The sequence below is a fragment of the Vulpes vulpes genome, chromosome 13 (genome assembly GCF_048418805.1).
Source record: "Vulpes vulpes isolate BD-2025 chromosome 13, VulVul3, whole genome shotgun sequence".
Taxonomy (NCBI): Eukaryota; Metazoa; Chordata; class Mammalia; order Carnivora; family Canidae; genus Vulpes; species Vulpes vulpes.
In genome coordinates, this window is record NC_132792.1 from 151,937,535 (window position 1) to 151,961,622 (window position 24,088).

A 24,088-nucleotide genomic window follows, 5' to 3' on the forward strand; every position below is an offset into this window, starting at 1 on the left:
TCTGAGTCCACACACATTGTGAAGTGACATTTGGTAAGTGTAGAAGACGTGTGGAAGCAGGGGTTATCAGACTTTCATCATGCCCTTGGACTTCTACAGTAACTCTTGTTCCTTCTGAGAACATTAAGACACTGTGTACATTGTCGAAAGTTAAATTTCTCTAGCCAAAGATGAAGCACACTGTTTGCCTCGAGTGGATATATTATTTAATCAACTAAAATCATTAAAGCCACCTACACCATGACTGATGTGAGGGTTTTGGCCAATGCCCTAGGATGGATTGGGGATGTGCCCAGCACCCTCCCACTCAGTATGCATCCGGAAGCTCTCCCTTCCTTTCAGCTTGGAGAGAGGCTGTGTCTGGGGAGGGGTGGGGAGTCTGTGTTGTCTGGGAAGCACAGGGATGCATATCAATCACTCCTTTGGCGGGTAGCACAGACACACTGCCCTTTTATCCCATCACTATGCAGGCCTTTCCTGTCCAGGAAATAGAATTCTTTACAACATAGATGGTGTTCTTAGTTACAGTAATAGCTAATAAAGGTTTGTGAAATACTTAAGAATTTCAAAGTCTTCAGGTTATTTGCTTTTACATTGCCAGGAACCACGTTTAGATTGCTGATTTTAATCCTGGTGCTTGCTACATCCTTCTGACTAATCAACAGATAGGTGTGGGACTTCTCTTCTGGCCCCATGACTAAATGAATCTCCCAAGCTGGAAACCGTCTAGCTTTTTATTGGTAATAACTTCTGATACTAACCCCACCCAAAGTGTCAATGACCTCTCTTGATCACACAGTGTTCTCTTCATGAATATTTCTGTACAACGCTCTCTTCCTACCCCGTTGGTTGTTTAAACAGGACCCTTAAGGCAATAAATCCAGATTTTGGAGAACACTCCCAATTTAGGCAGATCTGCTACTATGGTGTATTTTTTTCTCTTCTTCATCTCATTTGGCTTAGCTTAACCCACGTATCAGACACACGTATGTTAAAATATTCCACCTCTCAATTCTACCTTTGTGTCAACTAACTTCACCAGCCTATAGTTCTTGGTCATGGCAGAAGCAAAATCATTTTTATCCCTCATGACCACATCTCTCACCTTAGGATCAGGATGGGCTATACCTCCACAATCTCTCAATGTCCATTTAGACTTCCATTTGTAGATCACAAACCAAGTTTCTCATGGGCACTCTGAATTACTGCTCTTTCTCCGTTACTTCCAGGGATCTTGCAGCCCATATACCTTGAATAGCCTCTTATTTCTTATAGTCCCACTTGTTCTTAACAGTGTCTCTTTCACTCAGCATGCAGGCTTCTCCTTGAGTTGACATACCCAGACTGTACATGCATATGCCTGCCTGTCATGCATAGGGACAAGATGTTAAACAGCTTTTGCTTAATTTCACTGTGAATATTGATTGATTGGTTGATTTTTCACTGTGACTATTTAATATGTTAGTTTATATTGTGTTACTTCTCTATGTAGAAGTGTGTAAAAATTCACATTCCCTGCAGAGCCCCCAGTACCATCCCTGGCGTGTCTCCCACTCCTGCCTTCATACTGGTTTTTGCCCCACTCACCAGCTTTTGAGGAGACGACAACAATGCTTCCGTTGCTCTGCTTCAGCATAGGCAAGGCAGCAGCACTCAGGACCACATAACTGAGGAAGTTGACTTCCATGCTTCTGCGCACCAAGTGGATATCACCACTAAATAGATTCATAGAAGTGTTGGTGATATGGTTGAGGATGAGCATGTCTAGTCCCCCTGCAAGAGAGATGGCTGTGTTGAGAGAAACCATCTGGGGTAATACCCTTCCTCTCATTCTCCTCCTCCCCAAAGCTCCCTGGTGACCCGTAGAGCATAGTACAGAAGAGGAGGGAGGAGAAGCAGCCTTACCCATGAGCTTTCCAGCTTTGGCCACGAATTGCTCTGCGAAGGTCATATCCTCCATGGTGCCAGGAATGTAGTGTGCAGATGCTGCCCCAAGCTCTAGGCAGTGGGATACCACCTGCAGGGACACAGCAGCAATGGTGTCAATCTTGGCTGTAGACTTTGGGGGCAAGCTCTGAAGTGATGGGGGTTTATTTATTTATTTTTAAAGATTTATTTGAGAGAGAGAACACAAGAGAGAACAGAGAACACAAACTGGGAGGGTGGGTGGGGAGACAGGTAAGGGGAGACGGAGAAGCAGGCTCCCTGTTGGCAGGGGGCTCAATCCCAGGACCCTAAGGTCATGACCTGAGCTGAAGGCAGACATTTAACTGACTGAGCCACCCAGACACTCCAGTAATGGGGGTTTAAATGATAAGTTGCTCACAACCCTGTTTTGATAAAAATGATAGGGATATGTGTGTGTGAGTGTGAGTTCAGTGAATGTGTGTGTGTGTGTGTGTGTTTGTGTGTGTGTTGCTAAAGGCAACCTGACATGATCTTTGTCCTCTGTCTGAAGTATTTCAGGTAGGGTGTAAATAAAGAAATCATCACGGTGCTGGAGTTTAAGTTCATAACTTGTGCTTATGAGTGTCTGTGAATAGATGTATCTGAATTCACTATTAGTATGGATGCTAGTTTCCATGTGGGTAGCCCTACGTTTGTAAATGTTTGTATCCGTGGGTTTTGTGAGTCTGAGTATATGAGAAAGCATGTGTCTGAGAGTCTGAATGGGGATGAGAATATGAAATCATGAGTAGGTATTAGAATTTTGGTATCTGAGCACATATCTATATAATCCATAATTCCATGTGTAAATGTGTGCACATAGGCATGTCTATGAGCATATATATGTGTGTGTGTGCGTGCACAGGAACAGACACTTAAATTCATTATTTTTATATTCCTATGGGTGTTTGAACCTGTGTGTGGGGGTTTGCATCTGTGTATGGATGTGCCAGCTTCTGTGTGTTGGTCTGTGTATGTGAGTATATAATACATCTGGACATGAGGCGGTACATACGTCTGTGGGCACAGAACCCTCACCTTCTTTAGAGTTTCTTTAGACCTTGCTGTCACCACCACATGGGCTCCCATCTTCGCCAGATGATAGGCCATCTGTTCTCCAATCCCCTTGCTGGCCCCTGTGACAATGACTTTCTTTCCTTGGAGCATCTCTGTGAAACCGAAAAGGCAGTAAGGCCCATACCCAACTCGGCAGCGGTCTTCCTTCCACTCTGGTTGTGGGCAGCCTTCTCTCAACGTCTAAAGGTTATGAGCCCATATCAACTTTTCTCAAACTGCATAAACCAATGAAGGAATAGTTCAAGTCTTTCATAAACATGCTCTGAAATGGAGGTATAGCTTACTTCTCAAAACAGGGCTTCTTGCTGTCTTTCCTAAAAATGTCCATAGACAGATGCTTCAGCTAAAACAATGAAGTTCCAGACATTTCTGGACTCATCCAATTTTACTCAATTGAAATAAAACTTAAAAAGTCATCAAAACACATGTGCTCATAGAGATTCCAGGGATTTTCCCTCACTTCTATTTAGTCATCAACTCCAGAGTCCTTTCTTGCCTCCCACTTATCAGTCTCTCCTTAGAGCCCAATTATCTGGCTGTGTTGTAAATTTTGGAATTACCCTCATTTTTTGCAGGGAATCTGAAATTGCTTTCCATTAAAGGTGCCAAATAAAGCATGGACTATTTGGCAATCTGTTGGCTACATAATTACCCCTCTCCACACTGCTATTACCCGTAGCCCACATCTGAAAGACACAGAAATACAGTCCCACCTCAGGGTTCAACAACTTTGAGGATCAGGAACTAATCTTGATCCTCAGAAATACTCCAGCCACCCCTGTGTTTTTTATCTATTCCTCCAAAATTAGATACATTGGTACTTACCTGGTCTGAATTCCTCATTCGCAGAATAGTAGTAGTAGGCCAAGAAGAACCCCAGAAGGGGGGGGAGATATTTTTTCTTAAAAGCCATCAGACAGAGACCTGGCCCGAGGAGCCCTGTAGGACACACAGAGAGAACCTACAGAGCTTTCTACAACCTCCTAGGCAGGCAGCAGCCTCTGAATTGTGACATCAGGGACGGGGGAGGCTGGAGTAGTCTCAGGCAGTGCTAGCCAATTTCCCTGTCAGAGCAGCGATTGGCTTTGGGTGGGATCCCATTCGTCCCTGGCAGCCTGTGTGGTGGATTTCATAATGGACAATGTTTACTCCATTTCATTGAGCAAGAAGAGACTTCCAGATGGCCAAGCTCATGACTGTACAGGACTGGATTCCTGAACATCCCTACCCAGAGCCCATCTTCCTCTTAACACCATTTATGCCAAGAATCAACGGCCTTTCAAAAGTGGTATGTCAAAGGCAGAGAGAAAGTGTGTGCGGGGCTTCTGGGGAAATGTGAGTAATAGCAAAGAGAGCCAAATAGAAGCCAAATCTCACTCTTGGCCCCACCTCCCAGTCGGAAGCAATTAAAAATAACAGCACAAAACAGAAAAATAAGCTTAAGAAAAAAATGTGCACATCTTGGGGGGAAAAAAAGCAAACAAGCCATATAAGCCACACACTCAAGTTCAATGAACAAGTATTACAACATCAAAGGGGAATGCAAGCCAGCCAGAACCCAGATGGCGGGAAACCCAAGACTGGTTCAAGACTCTCAGGCAAGTGCAACGGAACGTACACTTATTACTTTAACAGCAAATAAAGAAGAAATAATGAGTGCCAAAAAAAAAAAGGCACTAAGCTATTAAACTGGGTTTATAAATGCTATAGAGGAACAAGACACATGAAGATATAGGGAAGAGGAGATCTGGTCCAGGAGCAAAAATAACTAGCACTATTGAACCAAAATTAGCCCCCAAAGCTCACATCTAGCTAAACAATGATCTAGTAACAATCAAAGGATCAGAGATGAAAACCCCTAGTAATTTAGAATATATCACAGAAATACAGAAATAACCACTTTGGTATGTCTGTAGCAAGAATTCAGTAAGGAACAACCCTCAAAAAAAAATTTAAGATATATTATTAAGTCTTTCAACTTAAAACCAACTAACCAGCCATAAAAATTCCCTCATCATAGGGCAAGTATAGAATTCTGCAAATTATCAAGAGTCAAGAAAACCACTAAACTGTTAGGATAAGATTGGGTACCACTGTTTTGGGAGAAGGAATATGAGTTGAGGGCGGGGGTTAGGGGGTTCACACAAGATTAAGAGAAATTGAGTTATGACCCAAAGCATAGTATATGGGAACAGTCACTGAGTTCTAACTTCAGGGTAAGGGAAAATAATTTAAGACCCACAGGAGATGAAATAATGTGTCAACAAAGCCTCACAGCTGTGAAGTTCACTTCCAGAAAACAATGGAGATTTGACAACAGTTGAGGGCTAGCTAGTACTCAACATTTATGGAGGACAAAGTAGAAAAAAAATGAAGAAAATTCAAGTGGGAAGCTACCTTACATCCTGACAGGACTGCAAGGTATATATGTATAATTTTATAAAAGACTTTATGCTGCCAAGACATGTTACAGACTAGACTCCATCTTCATCTCCAGAGAGAAGGAAATGTAAAGTTTTATTTTCTTAATACTATCCTATGAATAGCAAAATTATAGAAAACAATAAAAAGTTGCTTTAAAATATGATGCTGCTGATACGATAGAAAGGTAGATGAGGGAACTTTATTATCTGATAAAAAAAGATTTTAAGGTGTACTACAGGGACACCTGGGTGGCTCAGTGGTTGAGCGTCTGCCTTTGGCTCATCCAGGATCAAGTCCCCATTGGGTTCCCTGCATGGAGCCTGCTTCTCTCTCTGCCTGTGTCTCTGCCTCTTTCTTTCTCTCTCTCTCTCTCATGAATGAATTAATAAGATCTTTAAAAAAACTTCAGGTGTGCTACAGAAAGCATAAATTTAAAGAAAGCAAAAATAACAGTAAGATTAACTGTAGGTGGTAGAACATAAAACAAATGCATCAACTATTGCTGATTGCTGGCTGAACTAAAAAATGAAGTCCACATTGTGCTGCTCAAAAGACGCATTTAGACACAAACAGGCACATAGAAAAAGACATTTTAATAATTAGTTATTGTGCTAGAAAATAAGGATACAGAGAAAGCATTCAATAAAGTAATTTTCACGAAACAAATGAAATAATTTAACCAATAAAATGTGTTGCTGAGCAATGAGGACACCATGTAATGGTAGATGATATATTAAGTCTTAGCAGTTCTCAAAATTTTTGGTCTCAGGATCCCTTTGCAATCTTAAAAATTATTGGGTATTTCCATTTTTGCGTAGAGGCATACTCTGAGGATATTGCGTGTTTGGTTTCAGACCGACACCATAAAGCCAATATCACAGCCCAAAAGTTTTTGGTTTCCCAGCACATGTAAAAGCTATGTTTCCACTACACAGTATACTATTTAGTGTGCAATAGCATTATGTCTTTAAAATGTCTGTACCTACCTTTTTTTTTTAAATGATTTTATTTATTTATTTGACAGAGAGGGCACAAGCAAGGTGAACTACAGGCAGAGAGAGAGGGAGAAGCAGGCTCCTCACTGAGGAGGGAGCCCAACATGGGGATCCCAGGACCCTAGGGTCATGACCCAAGCCAAAGGCAGATGCTTAACTGACTGAGACACACAGGCTCCCCTAAAATGTCTACTGAAAAATACTTTATTGCTAAAAAGTGTTAACTATCCGCTGAGTTTTTAGCTCGTTTTCATCTTTTTGCTGATGGAGGGTCTTACCTCAATGCTAATGGCTGTTGACAGACAGATCAGGGTGGTGGTTGCTGATGGTTGGGTGGCTATGGCAATTTCTTAAAATAAGACAATAATAAAGTTTGTCACACTGACTGGCTCCTTTTTTCATGAACAATTTCTCTGTAGTATACAATACTGTTTGATGGCATTTTACCCACAGAACTTCTTTCAAAAATTGGAATCAAGCCTCTCAAAACCTGCTGCTGCTTTATCAACTAAGCTTATGCAATATTCTAAATCTTTTGTTGTTATCTCAAAAATCTTCACAGCAGCTTCACCAGGAATAGAATACTTCTTAGGGAACCACTTTCTTTTCTCACCCATAATAAGCAGCTTATCATCCATTAAGTATTCTCATGAGATTGAACCAATTCACCCACATCTTCAGGCTTCACTGCTAATTCTAGTTCTCCTTCTATTTCCACCACATCTGCTGTTACTTCCTCCACTAAAATTTTGAATCCCTCAAAGTCATCCATGAAAGATAGAATCACCTTCTTCCAAATTCCTGTTAATGTTGATATTTGAACCTCTTTCCGTGAATTATGAATGTTCTTTTTAAAAATATATATATATTGTATTTATTTACTTTAGAGAGGGAGGGAGAGAGGACAACCAGGGGGAGCAGCAGAGGGAGAGGGAGAAGCAGGAGGCCCCATTGCAGGGCTGATCCCAGGACTCCAGGATCATGACCTGAGCCAAAGGCAGATGCTTAACCAACTGAGCTATCCAGGCATCTGAAATATATTTCTTAAGTAATAACACTTGAAAGTCAAAATAACTCCTTGATCCGATCCATGGGCTGTAGAATGGATATGTTGTATTAGCAGGCATGAAAACAACATTAATCTCCTTATATGTCTCCGTAAGAGCCCCTTAGGTGACCAGGTGCATTGCCAATGGACAGTAATATTTTGAAAAGAATTTTTTTTCCTGAGCAGTAGTTTTCAACAGTGGACTTAAAATATTCTGTAAATGGATGTGCTGTCACCCAGGCTTTGTTGTTCCACCGATAGAGCACAGGCAGGGTAGATTTAGCATAATTCTTAAGGATCCTAGGATTTTCAGAATGGTACATGAGCATGGGTTTCAATTTAAAGTCACCAGCTGCATTAGCCTTTAACAAGAGAGTTAGCCTGTACTTTGAAGCTTTGAAACCAGGCATTGACTTTTCCTCTTTAGCTATGAAAGTCCTAGATGGCCTCTTCTTCCAATCGAAAGCTGTTTTGTCTACATAGAAAATTTGTTGTTTAGGATAGTCACCTTCATTAATTATTCTCTCTAGATCTTCTGGATAACTTGCTGCTTCACCTTGCAGTTTTAGGTTATGAAGATGGCTTCTTTCCTTAAACTTTATGAACCAACCTCTGGTCCTTCTGCAGCTTCCTCACCTCTTAGCCTTCACAGAATTGAAGAGAGTTAGGGACTTGCTCTGGATCAGGCTTTGGCTTAAGGGAAGGTTATGACCGAACTTCTATTCAGATGACTCAAACTTTCTTCATATCAATAATAAGGCCATTTTGCTTTCTTATCATTCACTAAAGCAGCATTGCTAATTTCCTTCAAGAACTTTTCTCTTGAACCCACAACTGGGCCAAGTGGCACAAGAGTACTAGCTTTAAGCCTATCTTGGCTTTCGACATGCCTTCTTCATTAAGGTTAATCATTTCTGGCTTTTGATTTAAAAGTGAGAGATGTGTGCCTCTTCCTTTCACTTGAACACTTGGAGGTCATTGTAGGGTAACTAGCTGACCTAATTTCAATATTGTTGTGTCTTAGGGGGGCTATCACAGAGGGAGAGAGATGAGGGAACAGCCGGGCGGTGAGGAGTTGGAACACTATTTTTTGATTAAGGTTGCCATATTTACATGAACACAGTTTGTGGAGCCCCAAAACAATTACGATAGTAATATTAAAGATCACTGATCACAGACCATGACAAATATAATAATGAAAAAGTCTGAAATATTATGAGAATGATCAAAGCGTAACACAGAGACACAGAGTGAGCAACGTTGCTGATAGACTTGCTTGATGCAGGGTTGCCATACACCTTTAATTTATAAAAAACACAATATGTGCAAAACACAATAAAGCAAAAAGCAATAAAATGAGGTATACCTGTATGTGGGTTTTACTATTGATACTGATGTATTAGAAATTGAAACTGAGGGGGCACCTGGCTGGCTCAACTGGTAGAGCATGCAACTCTTGATCTTGGAGTCGTGAGTTCAAGCCCCACGTTGGGTGTAGAGACTACTTAAAAATTTTTTTAAAAAATAAGTGGATATTCCTTTAAAAGAAATTAATACTGAGAATTTTTTTTTTTAAAGTAAGCTCTGTGCCTAACATGGGGCTTGAACTCATGACCCTGAGATCAAGCGTTCCATGCTCTGCTGATTGAGTCAGCCAAGCACGCAAGACTGAGAATTTTTTTTTTAAACTCAAGAAAATCTAACTATACATGTATTATGTTTTGTATTATCACACATCCTGTAGCTTCTAGAAAAGTCATGAAGGAATGAAAAAGTAAAAAGGGCAAATAATGTCTTCATATGATTATGAAAATAATGGACCTTTCAAACCCCCAGGAGGGTCTCAGGGTTGCAATGGTGCCTCACTTTGACCATATTATGTAATAAACATTGATCCACGGTATGTCCATATCTTCAGGCCTGGTTCTCTCATTAGCTTGTAAGCTCCTGGAGGATATGGACTGGGTCTTTTTTTATCTTTGTCTCTTTCCTTCTCCCCCTAGCCCTGCTCCAAAATAGGCATTCAACGAACTTTGCTGTTTAGTGTTTCTGAGGTGCTACAGCAATGAGAAGATTACTCTTTCTGCAGCCTGATTTAATCCAGGGAAATCACTGGGATTCAGTATTCTGGTTAGAATCTATCAGCTCCGCTGCCTACTCCTCTTCTAGTGGTTCTCAACAAAGTTAAAGAGACAGAGAGAGAGAGAGAGAGAGAGACAGATAGACAAAAGGAAATATGACTGTTTCACCTCGCATTTGTTTTGAATCATATTTTCACTAATCAAGTAAAGTTCCTTTCACTACCATGGCAACGAAGCTACTCCTTCATGCTGGCTCTCCTTTGTAATGCATCAAGCACAAAAATTTTAGAGCAGACTTTTTCATGAAATACCTAAACGCAACCTGGCAGTTTTTAAAAACTCAGAGTGGGTCCTTCTCAGCTGGGGGTACCTATCCCAGCCCAGCCAGGAGTTCTGATTTGATAATTCTCACCTGAATAAATGGGTCAAGAAATAACAAGGTGGGAAGAGCAGGATATTGAGGGAAAGAGACCTTGAGATATGGGCCAGATATGGTAGGACTAATTGTGGGTGGAGAGACTCTGAGGAGGGGCAGCCAAAGAGGAATTTCTAGGAATTTGGCATAAATGTGGATCATGAAAGGTGCACCTGTCATATCTGAGGCAGCAGCAGCTGTGGGGCTTTTGAGGACTGTTTAGTAGCTTTGTGAAACGATCTCCTTTTTTGAAAGCTAATCCTACCAGGGGAAGAATGGGAAGACCTCAGAATAAAAGGTAGGTGAACCCTTTCATTTTGGAGATTCTCCTTTCCCTGGGAAAACACTGCCAACATGCTGAAACAGGAGAGGATCTTAGCATATTAGAATGCATAAAATGCTCCTTTCCTCTTCACCTTTCCCACTCCCACCCAAATCCAGTTTCTCAGGTCTGACCTTTTAGGAACTCAGTCTGTGCCATGGCTGCCAAAATCTCCTCCTAGCTATGGACACAACCATCACTTCATATAATTTTATCTAATATAGCACAGGCTCCTCCTCACTCCTTCCTTTCCTTTTCCCTCTCCAGCATATCTAATGAGGTGTGGAGTAGAGTTTCTTTGTCACCCTTCTGCACGACCCCACTCCCAAGGGACAGATTTTTCTCATCTTTTCTAACTAACTAACGGAATCTCAAGACCAGAGAAAATGAACTAGAAATGAGATAAACTGCCTTATGTGTGCTGTCCTGTCTTCATCTGTCACATAGAGTGTGGCCGGGAGACTGTGGAGGCAGGCTACCTGGAATCCATTTGTGTGGGAGAGTCAAGAACTTCTTGGGAAAGAACAGATACATGATGAGGCCCAGAGCATGGTCTGATCCCTGCCTCTCAGTGGGAGTGGGGTAGAGATAATTCTAAACATGCTGTAGTTGCAGTTTTTCAGGTTTTTCCTTTGGTCTAACTGCTATGGAATGCATCTGAGCATGGAGGAGAGATAGGGCCCACCTACAGTAAGTGAAAAAGTTACTCCCTGGCAACTTTGGTAGAACACGGGTAACATGAGGAACAATGGAAGAGGCCCACACAGGTGAGAAGGCTGACTCTAGCAAGGCAACCACATGGCTCACACAGCTTTGGCCCATCTCATGTTTTTTTCTTGGTCATTCAGAGTTCAGCTTTCAGGAAGCACATCAAAGTGGCATGGAAGCTTCAGCCAAGAGGGTTTCCTTAGGAAACCCATGCTTCAGCTTTAGAGAGGAGCCACTCCCGTTTGGTGGGAAGTAAGTTTGCCAGATTAGCAAATAGAAATACAAGACACCCAGTTAAATTTGAAGTGCAGAATAAGAATCAACAAATATATATAAACTGATGGGGAACAGGGCTAGCTGAGGACAAAGGACAGCTAATATCCCACAAACGACCCTTACCCAGGATGGGATATGTGTGGCATTCCTCAGGAAGCTTCCAGTTGTGTTAATGTTAATGCCTAGCTAGAGGGAAAGCAATCTTTAACTTGGCAATGGCAAGTCCTCCAGTATCTTGTAGGTCCTCCTTACCATATGAAAATCCTTTTGGAATCTCCCTTTTCCTTACCTCCCTCAACTCTGCAGGTATATAATCAGCCACTCCTCACAAGCCTGGGGCAGCAGCTTTTCTTGCCCATGGGTCCTGTACCGTGCTTTAATAAAAACCACCATTTTGCATCAAAGACATCTCAAGAATTCTTTCTTGATCATCGGCTCTGGACCACACCTATATTCCAAAACTTCATAAACCATGGATATATATAAGTAGCAAATACATTTTGGGGCTATGTATAATCTCAACTATTGTGTTGGGAGGAAAATTTTTCCTATGCCATTTAAGATTCCCCTAGCTAGTCTAAGAATCAAATTGACATAAGACAGATTAACAGGAGAAAGTCAAAACAAAAGTTTAATAACATGTATGCCTCCTGTAGGGATGGGAGAGACTTAGGAAAACTCCCTGAATAGGCTGAAGCTACCCCTGAAATACTATCTCTAGCTAAAGACAAAAGATGTTGTGGGTGGGGAGTCAGCAATGGGAAGTTACGAGGAAGAGCACAGTACTCAAGGGTAAGGTGGTTATGCACATTTAAGTCAATGCTTTCTCCATTGATAACAGTTTCTAGAGAATTAGTCACCCCCTCCTTCCTAGTACAGGGAGAGACCCCCTTACAAATGGAGATTTTTTCCTATACATGTAAATGTCTCTTACAAAAAGGTAACTCATACTTGGTTTTCAGAGGTTTTCTTGTGCCCACAGTTTATTAAAAATAACCAACTTAGAATAATCAGTGTGCCAAAAAGAGTGGTAAAATTTCCTTCCTTATAACGGAATGGGATATACTGATACTAAAACACTATTCATTGTTTATCTGAAATTCAGGTTTTATGTATTCATAGAGATTTATGTATTCAGAGAGAGAGAGAGAGACAGAGACAGAGACAGAGACACAGGCAGAGAGAGAAGCAGGCTCCATACAGGCAGGTGGCCAGATGCAGGACTTGATCCCGGGTCTCCAGGATCACACCCCAGGCTGCAGGCAGCGCTAAACTGCTGCGCCACCAGGGCTGCCTGGCATCCTGTGTTTTATCTGGAAGTCCCAGAAGTGGCACAGAGCTCTGGGAACACTGGGGAAACTGAGCCTTAGGTGTGGACAAAACATTCTTGACTATGGCTATTGATAGCAGAGGTCAGACTGCTTCAATCACCTTCACACAATGAAACCCAGCAGCCTGGCCACTGGCAGCCCCCCAAAAGGGCCCTAAGTAGGAAGGAGGAAAGGGGACATACATGCCACATGGTAGTGGAGGGGAGATTTCACTTGCTAATATTTACTTAGTACTTACTCTGGATCAGGTCCTATGAATGAAAAGCAAATAAAATGCTCCGGAAGAAGACAGGGCAGTAAATGAAATGAATAAAGAGCTACTATAGACTATTATGATAGAAGTCTATGGTGAGGGTGCGCCTGAGTAGCTCGGTTGGATAAGTATCTGCCTTCAGCTCAGGTCATGATCCCAGGGTCCTGGGATGGAGCCTGCTTCTCCCCCTCCTCCCTGCTTGTGCTATCTGGGTCACTATCTCTAAATAAATAAATAAATAAATAAATAAATAAATAAATAAATAAATAAATAAAATCTTTTTAAAAATAAAGAAAATCCTAAAAAAGTGAAGTCTCTGATGGAGGCTGTGGAAGGTGGGATAGACTTTCCTCTGCTCTTCAAAGTCCTTCTGGCTGGACTAGTCATCAAATCCAGGTGAGACACATTACTGGGAGAAAATCAGGTTTAGCTTTGTACACATGGGGAATCCACACAGACCTGATATTCCAGAGACAGTGAGGCAACATGAGGAGCTAAGAAGAGGGGTGGGGGTCTGAAGATACAAAGGAGGTGGAGGGGAGGTGGAGCATTCGCAGGAGGGTTAAAGGAGATGGTTTGGCAAACAAAGATTGCCCTGTTATACAGATAAGTTTCTTAGGTAAAGAAGAATCTCCTCTATAGCTCTCTTTCTGGTACAAGCAAGCAGTTGAGGGGTAGATAGAGAGCTTTTCCTGAATCTGCTGAGTTTTGACTGCTTTTAACTCAAATTAGTGTTCATGCCAAAGTGGCCTATCTTGGGGCAGTCTGCAGGTCCTTCCTCTGAAACTTCCCTGACATTTCACACGTTAAAAGTTGAGCTGATAGTGTCTCAGCTCACTGAACCAGTCCTGACAATAGGTCAGTGTAGCTAAACTCATTTCAGGAGGTGGTCATCCAGTTGTGTCCTCAAAGTTAGGCCAATGGTTCAAGCAATTAGGTATTAAATAAGAGGCATTTCTATGGAAACAAAAGAAAACCAATGGTTAATGATTGAATCAAGTTATAAACCAGTTTCTGAGTTCTGAGGGTAGTTATTAGAAAAGATTTCTAGATGTCAAGCTTGAAGTGCCTTCAGATACTGTGAGAGCAGCCAGGAACAGATTTTCCTGGTTTGTAGTTTGAATGTCTTTGGTGAGATTTTTGCCCATAGAGTGGCAGGCATGAAGCTGGCCTATATGTGTGCTGCGGTGGTGATTTCTCTGAAGTCTACATCAAGTTGTTCATACTCAGTTTGCAGGGCTTCAGGAAAAACAGCATTTAGTTCTCAAATGAATCCAGCTCAGGAAGTAGGAGAAAAATCAAAAACATTAGTTTGGAGGGTTATAGTCAGGCATTGGAGGACACTAGAAGACATCAGGATCTAGTCCAGTTTATAATGAACAGTATTAGAATCTAGTATTTACTACTCAGGTCTCTTGTTGAAAGCTATTTTCTCTCTATAGTCACCCCCATTTCTACCAAAGATAGTTGAATAATTTGCTCGCAAAATAAGTCTAGTTTCAAAAACAAGCAAGCTAGCAAACAAAAAATCCTTGGCCTGATAATTTATATAAAAGCAGCAAGAATAGCAGTTGGCCATTATAGGCTTTTTAAAAACCTGTATTGGGGCACCTGGCTGGCTCAGTCAGAAGACTGTGGAACCCTTGATCTTGGACTCATGGGTTCAAGTCATAGGTGAGTGTAAAGATTCTTAAAGTAAATAAAACTTAAAAAAAAAATAAAAACCTGTTTTGTTGAAAGTTTTCATAAGATGTATCTAGATTGAATCCTTATCGGTCTTTTGAGGCTAGAGGCCAAGTCAAATACTTGCCATCAGACTGCCTGCAATACCTGTGACTTTGGGTTAATTTTTCTCTTCTTGAAGTCCCCAGAATATTCTGAAGTTTCTGTACCTGTCACGAAGTGACTTTACTCACCACATAGGCTGCTGGGAAGTCTGAAAGCAAGGTACCAGGCTGATATTTCCAAGAAACTTTATCGGGTCTATAAGGTCAGCCTTAGTTCCTTAAAGTTGTCTGGTCATACCTGAGTCTATGTATGTCTCCCTAAAATATGACATTCTAGTCCAAGTCTTGGTAATATAACCAATATTTGTAATTATATCTTATTATAAGGAGAACAGTTTCTTATCAAACTTCTGCAAATAAATATATTGCCATAAAAATATAATACTCACTGAGACATTTAAATTTTGGAGGGACGCAGTTGGGAGGAAAAGATAAATGTTTCAACCAATTATACAAAAGTATAATTTAAAAAAACAAAACAAAACAAAAAACACAACAAAAGTATAATTTATCACATTGCTATAGGTCAGTCAGCTTAAGGGAAAAAGTTTCCTGAAATTTAGAAAACCAAAATATTTAAAAATGTCAGCAATGTTTTAAACCAAAAGTTATAAAAATGACAATTATCAGGCAGCTAGGTGGCTCAGTGGTTTAGTGCTGCCTTCAGCTCAGGTCGTGATCCTGGGGTCCCGGGATCGAGTCCCACATCAGGCTCCCTGCATGGAGCCTGCTTCTCCCTCTGTCTGTGTCTCTGCCTCTCTCTGTCACTCATGAATAAATAAATAAAATCTTTTAAAAAAATGACAATTATCCTCTTCATTCAGTCTCAAGTTATTAATTCTTTGAATCTCGTTTTTCTGCTAGTTTTGGAAATTCTTACCTAGTTCAATTTTATGCTCTTAGAAACCTGTCCTGTACTCAGAGATTTTCTATGAATCTCACTTAAAATGAAACACATTTGCAACAGCATTGAAGTAAACCAGTAACTATAAATGACAAGACCTACAAATGACCATAGTTAAAGATCTGATTAGACTTCATTACAATGCAATCGACAAATAAATTTGGTTATTTCTGTGACATACAGCACTCCAAGATAATAACATACTAGCACATCAGATTTCTAGGAGTTTCATACAATTTTTAGAAGCTTAGTTTAATAAAATATCTACATAAATATAACCCAAGAGGATTTAGTATTACTTATTTGACAATGTTTCCCCTGTAATTTAACATGCCAAATAAGCCTCCTTAATTTAATTTCTCTCAAAATCTTTGGAATGTTCCAGGAGTGCTCTGGAACACTCCAGGTAGATTGTGGTCAAAAGATTTCATTTTAGAACTTCATTTTGGGATCATAAATTATTATGAAACAATAGTTTACTATATATTCAACCAAATTGACAATAAAAGATTTTAAAATACAGAAGGTTAGCCTTTTAAATATTAAGACTCAGTTTTCTTAAGTAATCAGACTTGATAAATAAAGGAAATTATTTTGGCAAAATACACAGTGCTTGTTTTCCGGGAGGATAACTTTAAAGGTAAAGAAAAACTTTTGTTTATAACTTCTTATTAAAAGCAGACCAATACTTCAAGAAAACTTTGTCCTTTTATCAAAGAGAAAGACAAAATTTTAATTTTGCTTCAGTGTATTTTTAATATTACTCATTTACTTGCTTAAATTGTCTCTAATCTTAGCCAATACTAACCACACATAAAATTCCTTTCCAGATTCTTTTTCTGTAAATCTTCTGCAACATGGTTACATTCGGATTTTGTTCTAAGTTTTCCCTCTTTAAATAACCAGCCTCACTTTAGGACAAAATTCCTTTCTTTTCCCTCAACAAAAATGTGTTCCCATTCCTCATGCTTCCTTTTTTTTTTTTTTTTTTATCCCCAGACACACATCTTACTTTCCTTGCATACAAAGTTATTTCCTTTATTATTTTCAGTAGCCTTAATTATATTTATTAAAAAATTTCTCTTAGAAACCTTAATTTCTAATGAAAACTAAATAGTAAGCAATTTGTGAGCTATTATACCAGTATTCTTTAGGTTGGCAAATTTATGAATACATTTTATGATTTCTAGAAACGTGTGCTTTTTCATAGCACAATCTTTCATTAAAGCACAAATCATGTTTACTAGCAGACTTGAATTTATCTTTAGTTTCTCTGTAATAAGACAAAAATAGTTAAACAAATGTTCAGTATTTAATGTTTTATTCTTTTATCTGATTTGGAAATGATCTAGATGTTTAAAAAATTTAACAATGTGTCATTTAACTTAGCAAAAGTTTATGAAGTTTCAGGTTATGGAAGATTTTGGAAGCTATTTAAAAGTTTACCTACAAACCTTTTAATCTTATTTACATCTGTTTAATTTACTTGTTCTTAACAATTGTGTTTAGATTACCCACAAAACATCATGAGGCATTAGACAAAGTCCATGATTATTTGAAGATTGTTTTTTCTTTTAAGAAATTTTGTAACAGAAATATCCCATGAACTCATTTGACTTTCAGTAAAGATAGGTAGAATGAAAGTTTTACATTTAATGCTGATAACTCTAAAGATAAATCCATTTTCATTAAACTAGCAACTTCAAATCAGCTCTATAATACTGAATATTTTCCCAGATCATGTGAACTGGAAAAGCATTTGAGTTAGTTTCCCTTTCTGAGTTTTAGAATGTCCAAGTTTTACAAATGCTTGCCTTCAACCAACTAAAAGAGGTTTTTGGCCAATAATTTTAGCAATACCACCTGGAGGTAAAGAAAATATCTCATATTTACAACATATATGGACACACACTGAGATAGAAACAAAATCTTAGAGCTTTTGTTTTCACTAATATTTGTGGAGAGGACAGAAAAACCCCATTTTTAAATACCTCCCTCTATTTCTTTTTTCCTGATGAAAAACCCTCTTAAGTTTGTATTTCAGGGGGCACCTGAGTGGCTCAGCCGAAACATCTGCGTTGGGCTCAGGTCATTGTGATCTCAGGGTCCTGGGATGGAGCCCCTGAGTAGGGCTCCCTGCTCAGCAGCTGAGTCTGCTTCTCCCCCTTCCTCTCCCTCTGTGATCTCTCTGGCTCTCACTCTCTCCCAAATAAATACATAAAATCTTAAAAAAAAAAAAAAAAAAGTATAGCTTTAGGTCCTAGAGAAGATGGTACAAAATTTGCCTCACAAGGACACAGAGTAAGTATTCAAGTTCTCTCCAAGGTAGAGACTGGGAGCATATCTCCCTATTATTATATCTCCATATTATTATATGTTGGAGTCTGGGCATTAGAGCCATTTTAGCAGTTTTTGTTTTAAAAAGTCCCCCCCCCCTTTTTCCTTCGGTCTCCAGTACAGGTGGGCTGTATTTGCTTTTCAAAGACATGATAATATTTAAAATTTCAAGGGACAGAGAAAGAATGCAAAATGTTTTTTCCCCTTGAATTTCAGGGTAATTGCTACGAACAATTCACCTTTTTTTTTTTAAATACAAGGGAATTTTGTTTGATATTCTGTTTATATCTACAAACATTTTGAAAGGAATATGTGAGGTTTGGGGATTAGTAAAGATGGGTGGGCTTTGACTTCTATTTTTAGCGTTGCATTTCTGTTTTTTTTTTTTTTTTTTTTTTGAGCTTTGTAAGACAAAGACAGTTGTTGCTAATTCCCCCAAAGAACTGGATTAGAGCCTGAATATCAAGGGACTGGCCTCCTTTTTAAACTAAATTTGCTTCTTTATATCAGGGGGATTTTTAAGTAAAATGGGAATCAAAGACTTATGCCTTTGTAAAATCTATATAAAGCATTTCAACATAAGCGTTTTTCTTGGGTACACAATTTAACCTTGGCTTCTATTAGTCCCTGAATATTAGTCTTTTGAGATCATTTTTAGGAGGGCCTAGGAGAAATTTTGGTCCTGTTTCCTCTGTGAAAGGGAGGTTATGAATAGTCATCAACCAATTCCTCTCTAAATTTGGTAGGATTTTTCCGGGGGGGATAAAAAAAGGCTTTACAATTTAAAAAGATCTGCTGCTACCCAGAGGAAAGAATTCTTCTGCATGGGGGATCTAGGATACACCTGGAAAGGCCATGGCACAAGAATGCCTAAAGCTGGCAGATCCTGATTATAGAACCCCGGGAGGTAGGATCAAAGCCAGCCTCACTGCCAAGCTTGGGTGTTTTTATTAAGTTCATTTCCTGGCATTCAGCATTTACACCTGAATACTGAATACAGCATTTACAACCTGCATACTTTGAACCTAGAGAATAGGCTGTACATCTCATAGGGAAAGGGAAGTTAAAAACAGGTAGATTTTAGGAAATTCTGCACTGAATGTGGACATTTATTTTTGTCTTAAGTCTAATTTGTTCTTTTGTCAAAGGAATCCCTAAGGCTAGCTGTTATACTAATAAGACAACTGAGAACTCTCTGTAAAGAAAAGTTTTCTTTTAAATATAGCCAATTTAAAGGATTCATCATCTGGCCATTGAGAAGCAGGATCTACTAAGAGCGACGCAAACCAATAAGCCTTTGAATGGCTTCACCAAAGACACAAGAGGCATTCAAAGAGTGTATAGATGGGACACCTGGGTGGCTCAGTGGTTGAGCATCTGCCTTCACGCTCAGGGCTTGATCCTGGGATCTGGGATCTAGTCCCGCATTGGGATCCTTGTGGGAAGCCTGCTTCTCCCTTGACCTATGTCTCTGCCTCTCTCTCTGTGTCTCTCATAAATAAATAAATAAAATCTTTAAAAAAAAAAAGAGGGCATAGATGATGCCACCCCCATGATCCGAAAGTTTATTCCTAGGATTAGTTTAAGAAAGAAAAGGTCTTCCCTGCACAGGCAGTAAGGATGGTGTACTGAAAATGGCATCTCTGGTCTCCCACGAAATCATAATGATGTAGTTCTAAAAGGCAGGTGAGGTTTGGGGGGGGTGAGGTCCAGAGCTGACAACCATGAAAGATTTCTTAAGACGTCTTTAGTGCAAAAAGGTGGCTTTATTAAAGAGCTGCTGTGCCAGGGTTGTAAGGGGTAGCTGATTATATACTTGGGAGTTGGGAGAGGTAAGGAAAAGGGAGATTTTCAAAAGAAATTTCATATGCTAAATGAAGACGATTTACAAGATGCTGGAGGCCTCGCCATTGTCAAGTTAAGGTTGTTTCCCTTCTAGCAAGGCATTAACATTAAGACAGTTGGGAGTTTCCTAGAGGAATGTCATACATATCCCACCTAGGAGTGTGTGCGTGTATGTGGGGGCGGGGGTGCAGGGTGTCAGCTTGTGCTTTGTCCTCAACTAGCCTTCTGTTCCCTCACCAATAAGACACCTCCAGTCATAGACGGCTCATCTGTGACACCAGGTAAGTGCTATTGGAGTGGGACTTTCTAGCACTCATAAGCAATGAAGGTTGAGAGGACAAAGGTTCCTATGGGCTAGAACCTCTCATAACAAACACCAATGAAAGGTGGCAAGGCACAGGATGAAAGGTGGGGCGGGGAGGGGGAGAGAGAGTCAGGTTTAGATCCCCAGTCTTTTCAACTGGCCACCGAGAAGAATATTCTCATTGGTCACAAAGCCAAGCTCTTAGCACACAGAATAAGACAAAAGGAAAAAAATCTTGTATTCACCTTAACAGCTTTAGCCAAAGCTTTGGGTCTCTGGTGATGTGGAAATGGGGTTCAGAGCAAATGGTCAAGAAATAATTCTTGAGATTGTCCTCAGTGCAAAATTGTGGTTTTATTAAAGCACAGGGACAGGACCCGTGGGCAGAGAGAGCTGCCCTGGGGTCATGAGAAGTAGCCAATTATATACTTTTAAGTTGGGAGGGCATTAGGGACAGCACAAACCTCCAAGATATTTTGGAAACAAGATTTCCAGGATCCTGAGGGGGCTATTTTCAGGAAAAGTTCATTTATCACTCTTTAGTAAAAACTCAGTCATGAGACACTTCAGATGTCTATCAGTGGGCCTTATGCTTGGAGGATGATTGCTAACATCTATCTTGGGGGGTAGAGGTAAAGGAAGTTTCCAAACTTCCAAATTATAAAGGAATTTTTTTTAAATTTTTTTTTTATTTATGATAGTCATACAGAGAGAGAGAGAGAGGCAGCGACACAGGCAGAGGGAGAAGCAGGCTCCATACACCGGGAGCCCGACGTGGGATTGGATCCCGGGTCTCCAGGATCGCGCCCTGGGCCAAAGGCAGGCGCCAAACCGCTGCGCCACCCAGGGATCCCTAAAGGAATTTTTATATGTTTAACGTAGACTCAGGGTCCTGAGGGGGCAGCCTAAGACTGCCTTTTGCCTTAATGATTGTCCCCATTGAGGCTTCTGAGCTCCCAGAGGAAGGTCACTCTGCCTGTTTCAGGGACTTGTCAATGGGCTGTAAGCAGTAAGGAAATTTAACTTTTCTTTTGCCTTTGTTTCCCACATCATTCCCCCCTGAATAATTCTGACCTTTAGATCTTTAAGGTTGCTGAAGGTGGAAGGTCTTATCTTCCATAACTTCCTCCTGCCAAATAGAGGCATAGCGATGTCCCTACCTGTGGGTCAACATTGGGCAGTTGGGGGCTTTATATATAGAAGCTATGAAAGGCAGAGGCAGCTGAATTCAAGGGAGACCACACGTGTGGGTCTTCCCGAGTGGAAAGGAGCATATGTTGGCTTGAAGTTATGGCAGGAAAGGAGTCTCAACATCAGGTGGAGAGAAGTGGGAGAAAACAGCAAAACCTGATTAGAATAACAAAAAGAAAAAAGAAGCCCAAATAAAAGTCTTTTGATAGTTGACAGAAATCCTCTGCCAGTGCAGGAGCTCAACCAATCATTTAAGGAACGAGAAGTATTGTTTAAAGCACCAATTTCATGTCAGTTAGAAACCCAGAAATGTTTTTGTGATCATCTGGAACGCATGCACAGCATTCTGTTTTTAAACTAGCACAAGTTCCACCTCGTGCAGCAGTTAAAACATCTACTGCCATTCTATTTTGTAAAACTGCTTTTTGCATTTGTGTTACTTCGGTATTTAGTAGGGAGATGCTATTTTGAATGTCATTTAGGGCTTTGGCAGTGTACTTATTAAGAGTTTCCTGGGATGCCTGGGTGGCTTAGCGGTTGAGCATCTGTCTTCAGCTCAGGTCATGATCCCGGGGTCCTGGGATCGAGTCCTGCATCAGGCTCCCTGCGAGGAACCTGCTTCTCCCTGTCTATCTCTCTGCCTCCCTCTGTGTATCTCTCATGAATAAATAAATAAAATCTTAAAAAAAAAAAAAAAGAGTTTCCCTGTGCCAAACGGCATCCTCCAGGCTCAAAGAGAGAACAAGGATGGATGCTACGTGGTCATACCAATGAGACACAGAATGTGTCACCATCATTTTAAATTTGGACGGTTGGCTGGGTTGGTAATGGTTCTAATAATGTATCTATGCATCCAGACAAAGCTCAGAGTAGAGTGGTCTATCCAGCCTGGGGGACGTCATGGCCACACGTAGAGCCTCACAGCCACTGGGTCCTTTCAGGAGCCAACTAATAATTCTAATAATTATTAATTATAATTCTAATAATAAGCCAACTTTCTAACTCTGGGCCTCCTTGAACTGCAGTCAGGATATCAAGGGTTATTTGGTTTTGGAGGGCACATTTCCAGAGGGTTGTGGATGCCAAGTCTCACGTAAAAAGTAATGAATTGTTAAGGCCCAAGGTATTTGCTGAGTTATTTGTGCAACAAAAGATGGTCCGTTGTCACTTTATAGGGACCAAGGGAGTCCAAATCTAGGGACAATTTCTCTTAGCAAAGTTTTTGTCACCTCGGTGGTCTTTTCTGTTTCTTAAGGAAAAGCCTCTATCCATCCAGTAGAAGTGTCTACATAAACCAACAAGTACTTAGTGCTCGCTTTGGCAGCACATATACTAAAACTGGAACCAAACAGAGAAGATTAGCATGGCTTTGCTCAAGGATGACTTGCAAATTCATGAAGCATTCCGTATTTTTGCACTAAGGAGGGCACTTGATAAGATAAGCACTAGGTGTTAGACTATATGTTGGCAAATTGAATTTAAATAAAATATTTAAAAAAAAAAAAAAAACGGTAAGTACTTATATCTTTTACACGGTGACATTTGTGTAAAATCTAATTGCCAGTCCTCTCCAGGATATGTCCCCTGCCTTTGGACTGGCCTTAAAAGAGGGCAGGGGCAGTTGCTCCCTCTGGGTTTGCTTGTGCACAAACAGCACATGATCAAAGGACCTGTTTAATGTTGGTGGTTAAGCTAATTCCATCAAAGATGTTGTTAACCATTTGTCCCAGGGCCTTTCTTACCCAAATGGGTAGCCTAGTGTAAACCTTGTATGACCTTCCATTGGTTATTTGTGGGTATAAAGATTTTTCTCTCATTATTAAGAAGCCAGTCCTTTGCATTTTTTGCATATCCTCCTTCCTGGGCTCTGTAGTTTCTTAGTCTGAATAGATTGGAGCTATGGACTTTATTGGGGTGAAGACTGGTATAAGACTTAAGATTTGTTTATTTTGTGCTGCCTGCTGGCTGCACGGTCTGCCAGATTGTTGCCTTTAGATTCTAAGGTCATATCCTTTTGACGTCCTTTGAGGTGAATCACAGCTACCTCCTTCGATGGGAGTACAGCCTCAAGAAGGGTCATAATTTTCAGGTCCATATTTGTTGGGGAGTTATGGCTTGATAATACATCCCATTCTTTCCAAATGCTCCCTGGGTCTGTAGGACTAGGAAGGTATATTTAGAGTTAGTATAGATATTAATTTTCAGGCCCTTTGCCAATTGTAAAGCACGAGTGAGCACTATTAATTCTGCTTTGTGGGCAGACATATTTGCCAGGGGGGCTTTGGCCTCAACAGTCTGAGTTAGAGTGACTGATAGTGTACCCAGCTTTTCTTAGCCCCTTTTCCGTAAAACCACTGCCATCAGTAAATCACTGTCATCTACATTTTCAGTAGGGGAATCTTTTAAATCTGGTCTGCTAGAATAAACAAGATCAGTAATCTTTAAGCAATCATGTTCTAACATGAAAGTATGATGGTCAAGCCCAGGCATAAGGGTAGCTGGGTTTAAAGTTTGACAAGTTTTAAGTATTATTTCAGGTGTATCTAAAGCATAGCCTGGTATTTAATAAGTCAGCCTTTCATCATCTATTGGTGGGTTTTGGTCTCTAAGACACTCTGGATCTGATGTGGAGTCATCACTGTCATGGACTGTCTGATAGTAAGTTTGAGGGTTCTTCTACCAGGATGGCTGTTGTATGTTTGGCTAAAGCCTCTATTTGCAATTTTACATCAATAGAAGTAGTTCCTAGGACAAATATGGCTAAAGGACAAAACCACCAAGAAGCCCTCTTTGTTTGGGGTCTAGCCTTAACAATATCCTAATTATAAGAATCACTGGCAAGT

The 24,088-nt window shown here is 40.4% G+C and overlaps 2 protein-coding genes and 1 non-coding gene across 6 annotated transcripts in view; 2 read left to right on the forward strand and 1 right to left on the reverse strand.

Annotated features, from left to right (window-relative positions):
* The window catches only part of LAMB3 (laminin subunit beta 3), a 153,575-nt gene that overhangs the window by 40,522 nt on the left and 88,965 nt on the right, over nucleotides 1-24,088 (forward strand). The window lies entirely within an intron of this gene.
* The window catches only part of HSD11B1 (hydroxysteroid 11-beta dehydrogenase 1), a 64,908-nt gene that overhangs the window by 23,828 nt on the left and 16,992 nt on the right, over nucleotides 1-24,088 (reverse strand). For all 4 annotated transcript variants that reach the window (XM_025982318.2, XM_072733359.1, XM_025982317.2 and 1 more), the window contains 4 exons: nucleotides 3,850-3,963; nucleotides 2,986-3,116; nucleotides 1,906-2,017; nucleotides 1,588-1,773 (listed from right to left, as the gene is read on the reverse strand). In XM_025982318.2, coding sequence (XP_025838103.1) covers nucleotides 1,588-1,773; nucleotides 1,906-2,017; nucleotides 2,986-3,116; nucleotides 3,850-3,937 — 517 coding nt within the window. In that variant the 5' untranslated portion in view covers nucleotides 3,938-3,963. The remainder of the gene's footprint in view (nucleotides 1-1,587; nucleotides 1,774-1,905; nucleotides 2,018-2,985; nucleotides 3,117-3,849; nucleotides 3,964-24,088) is intronic.
* Nucleotides 22,554-22,659, forward strand: LOC112907178 (U6 spliceosomal RNA). The gene has a single exon (XR_003232733.2). It is a non-coding gene; the product is annotated as a U6 spliceosomal RNA (small nuclear RNA).